The following is a 2500-nucleotide window of genomic DNA, read 5'->3' on the forward strand; positions in this document are numbered from 1 at the left end:
AGGAAGCCGGCCTCATACTCATTCTCCCGCCCAGAATACCTGCCGGGACAGATTTCGATCTCCTTCTGTAAAAGAAATGTAGGTTTCGGTTCTTCTTGTAGTTGAGACGTTGGGAGGATGTTTAGATTCTATAGAGTCCCCAAAGCATTCAAAGATTATTTAGGTTTGAGGTAATTAATGACTTAATAGATGTGATTTTCTAGATTGATCATTGATAGTCATATCATAAGACATTGACGCACATTAGTTAGTACTATAGAGTCTGCAAGTGGCAATTTAACATTAACAAGTTTAGCTACCTTCACACCCTATCGAAAGACGACAGTAGGAAGACAAAGAATCAATATTATTAATCAATTATGAACCAAAACTCCAAAGACAAGCGCCTGAACCGTTCCTAGCTGGTGAATTCCCTCACTTGGCTGGCGTGTCGTCTTTGCGATGCAGGCTGAGGGTGACATGAGACACCGTGACGGGGGCGGCGGTCTGCGACAGCGCTGCGTCGGTCATTCCGAGGGAGACGAGGTAATACCGCAGTCGCGCCCTTAGTTGCTGCCCTTCCTGGCGCAGGGCCTCCGCCTCGCTCCGCAAAGCCAATCGTTCCAGCTGCACGTGGTGGTACTTGTGCCAGAAGTTCCTTAAATCGTCGTGGGTTTTGAGCACCGTGTCTGCCTGATGGAGAAGCGGGATATTGATTATTGCTGCAAATTATTCTATCTAGAGTGAGATAAGGCGATTGTTCGGTCGTTCAGTAAAGCGAAAGACAGAAAGTGCTTATCCATGAATTGGACACAAGAAACAGCTTTCGATCCTACGTGTGCCACTTAGTCTCCGATTCTTTCTTCTTAACTCACCTCCTGTAACACGAAGTCCGGCGGAGGATCGAGGGACGTCGACCGGTCTGGGCCGTGGGTGTGGGCGGCCTCCTGAGCAGCCTCTTCGTGGTTCAGGAGCTCGTTGATTCTGGCGAGTTTGTCCTGTCCGAGCCTTTGCCTTCCGCTTCCTCGCCCGCTTCCTCGTCCTCCGCTGCCACCTGAGATTTGAAAATATAATTGCAGGTACAAATATGCGTGTATTTAACATTACTACGCACGGTATATATGCACATACCAAAATATGCTGTATCCATTATACCAGGGTTCCTCAAAGTAGGAATTGCGAGCTAGTGGTCAGTGGGCGAATGCGCTTCATTAAAAAAAAGATAGTAATGTAAAATAAAGAAAGAAAGAATGCATGTAAAATTACCCAAAAAAATGTGTGTATTAGTAGATAAGGCAGGCAACCAAAAGAAAAAAGTTTTTTTTTCGCACCGGATAAAGAAAAGTGTAAAAACTATTGTTAAGTTGATTAATGTCCAATATGGCCGTAGGGTAATACACAAAACCTAACAGGGTCGCGACGAGAAAAGTTCGAAGAACAGTGCATCATCACGCGGCATGGCCCTTAGGATCTCACCTTTCCCCGGAGCGACGACGGGGATCTTGGGCAGGGTGAGTGGCGTCGCCGTCGTGCTGGAGGCGCTGGTCACGGACGCGACTCCCTCGTCCACTTCCATCACGCTGCTCACCTTCCTCAGCGGCGCCTGCAACGTTTACGGCGTGGCGTGTTAACTCCAGCGAAATGTATAATGCTGTTTGTATACATATATACGAATGCTTAAAAAACACACACACACACAAAAAGGAACCTGGGAAGACTCTAATTGTCGAAAGTGAACGTCTGGAGGAGTTTAAAGATGTAGGGAAAAGTGTAAATACTGATTTATATACATACACATACTTAAAAACAAAAACACGAAGAAGGCGAGAACTAACCCTAATTGTCGAGACTGAGCGCCTGGAGGAGTTCACAGACGTTCCAATTCCTTCGTCAGCATCCGAGTTTATTCCGACTTGGGTTTCTAAATCCTGCTAATGGATAAATGTCAGTAACACAAAGGATATATGTATTCTTTTTAACTAGATACTAAAAGTTAGCTATAGTTTTATAGTTCGAATTATTGATACTAAGGATTCTTTATCCTATCTCTTTTAAAAGGATTATCGTAATACAGCAATTTTCGGTTAGAAGGCATAATCTTAAAACAAGTGACCATCTCATCCTACCTTCGCTGCCGTCCTCACTTGTAATTCAGTAGTGGACTCAGATGGCGCAGACAGCAGCCGGGTCGTGAGAGAGCCATCTGGCCCGGTGGTGGCCGCGGCAGATGGTTGTGGCGCAGCTGGCATGAAGGGAATATTTCGATCCCGGGGAGTCTCAAGGCGCCTGCAAGCCGAGGCTAACTCAAGTACGGCTTTCCCTTCCTTCGAGACCTCGTCCAGTTGCTAAATTTCGATTAGAGTTGAAGTTGAAGTTGTAGATTGCAGATTGAGAGGTATTATCAGTAAATTCAAATGACTAATTGCTTCTATAATCTTCTGGCGTCTGTTTATGATTGGTATCGGTTGCGGAAGTAACTTTATTGACTTGAGGATAATATTGATTTACAAAATTGCAAGTG

The 2500-nt window shown here is 45.2% G+C and overlaps 1 protein-coding gene across 1 annotated transcript in view; it reads right to left on the reverse strand.

Annotated features, from left to right (window-relative positions):
• LOC122263000 (dynein regulatory complex subunit 2) overlaps nt 1-2500 on the reverse strand; it is a 4887-nt gene that overhangs the window by 139 nt on the left and 2248 nt on the right. The window contains exons 7-12 of the mRNA XM_043031289.2: nt 2106-2324; nt 1815-1910; nt 1456-1582; nt 855-1033; nt 419-672; nt 1-65 (exon numbers count right to left, since the gene is read on the reverse strand). The exon at nt 1-65 is cut by the window's left edge and continues 139 nt beyond it. Coding sequence (XP_042887223.2) covers nt 1-65; nt 419-672; nt 855-1033; nt 1456-1582; nt 1815-1910; nt 2106-2324 — 940 coding nt within the window. The remainder of the gene's footprint in view (nt 66-418; nt 673-854; nt 1034-1455; nt 1583-1814; nt 1911-2105; nt 2325-2500) is intronic.

The sequence above is a fragment of the Penaeus japonicus genome, unplaced genomic scaffold (assembly GCF_977035675.1).
Source record: "Penaeus japonicus unplaced genomic scaffold, GWHDUDI00000001_assembly GWHDUDI00000004, whole genome shotgun sequence".
Lineage (NCBI taxonomy): Eukaryota > Metazoa > Arthropoda > Malacostraca > Decapoda > Penaeidae > Penaeus > Penaeus japonicus.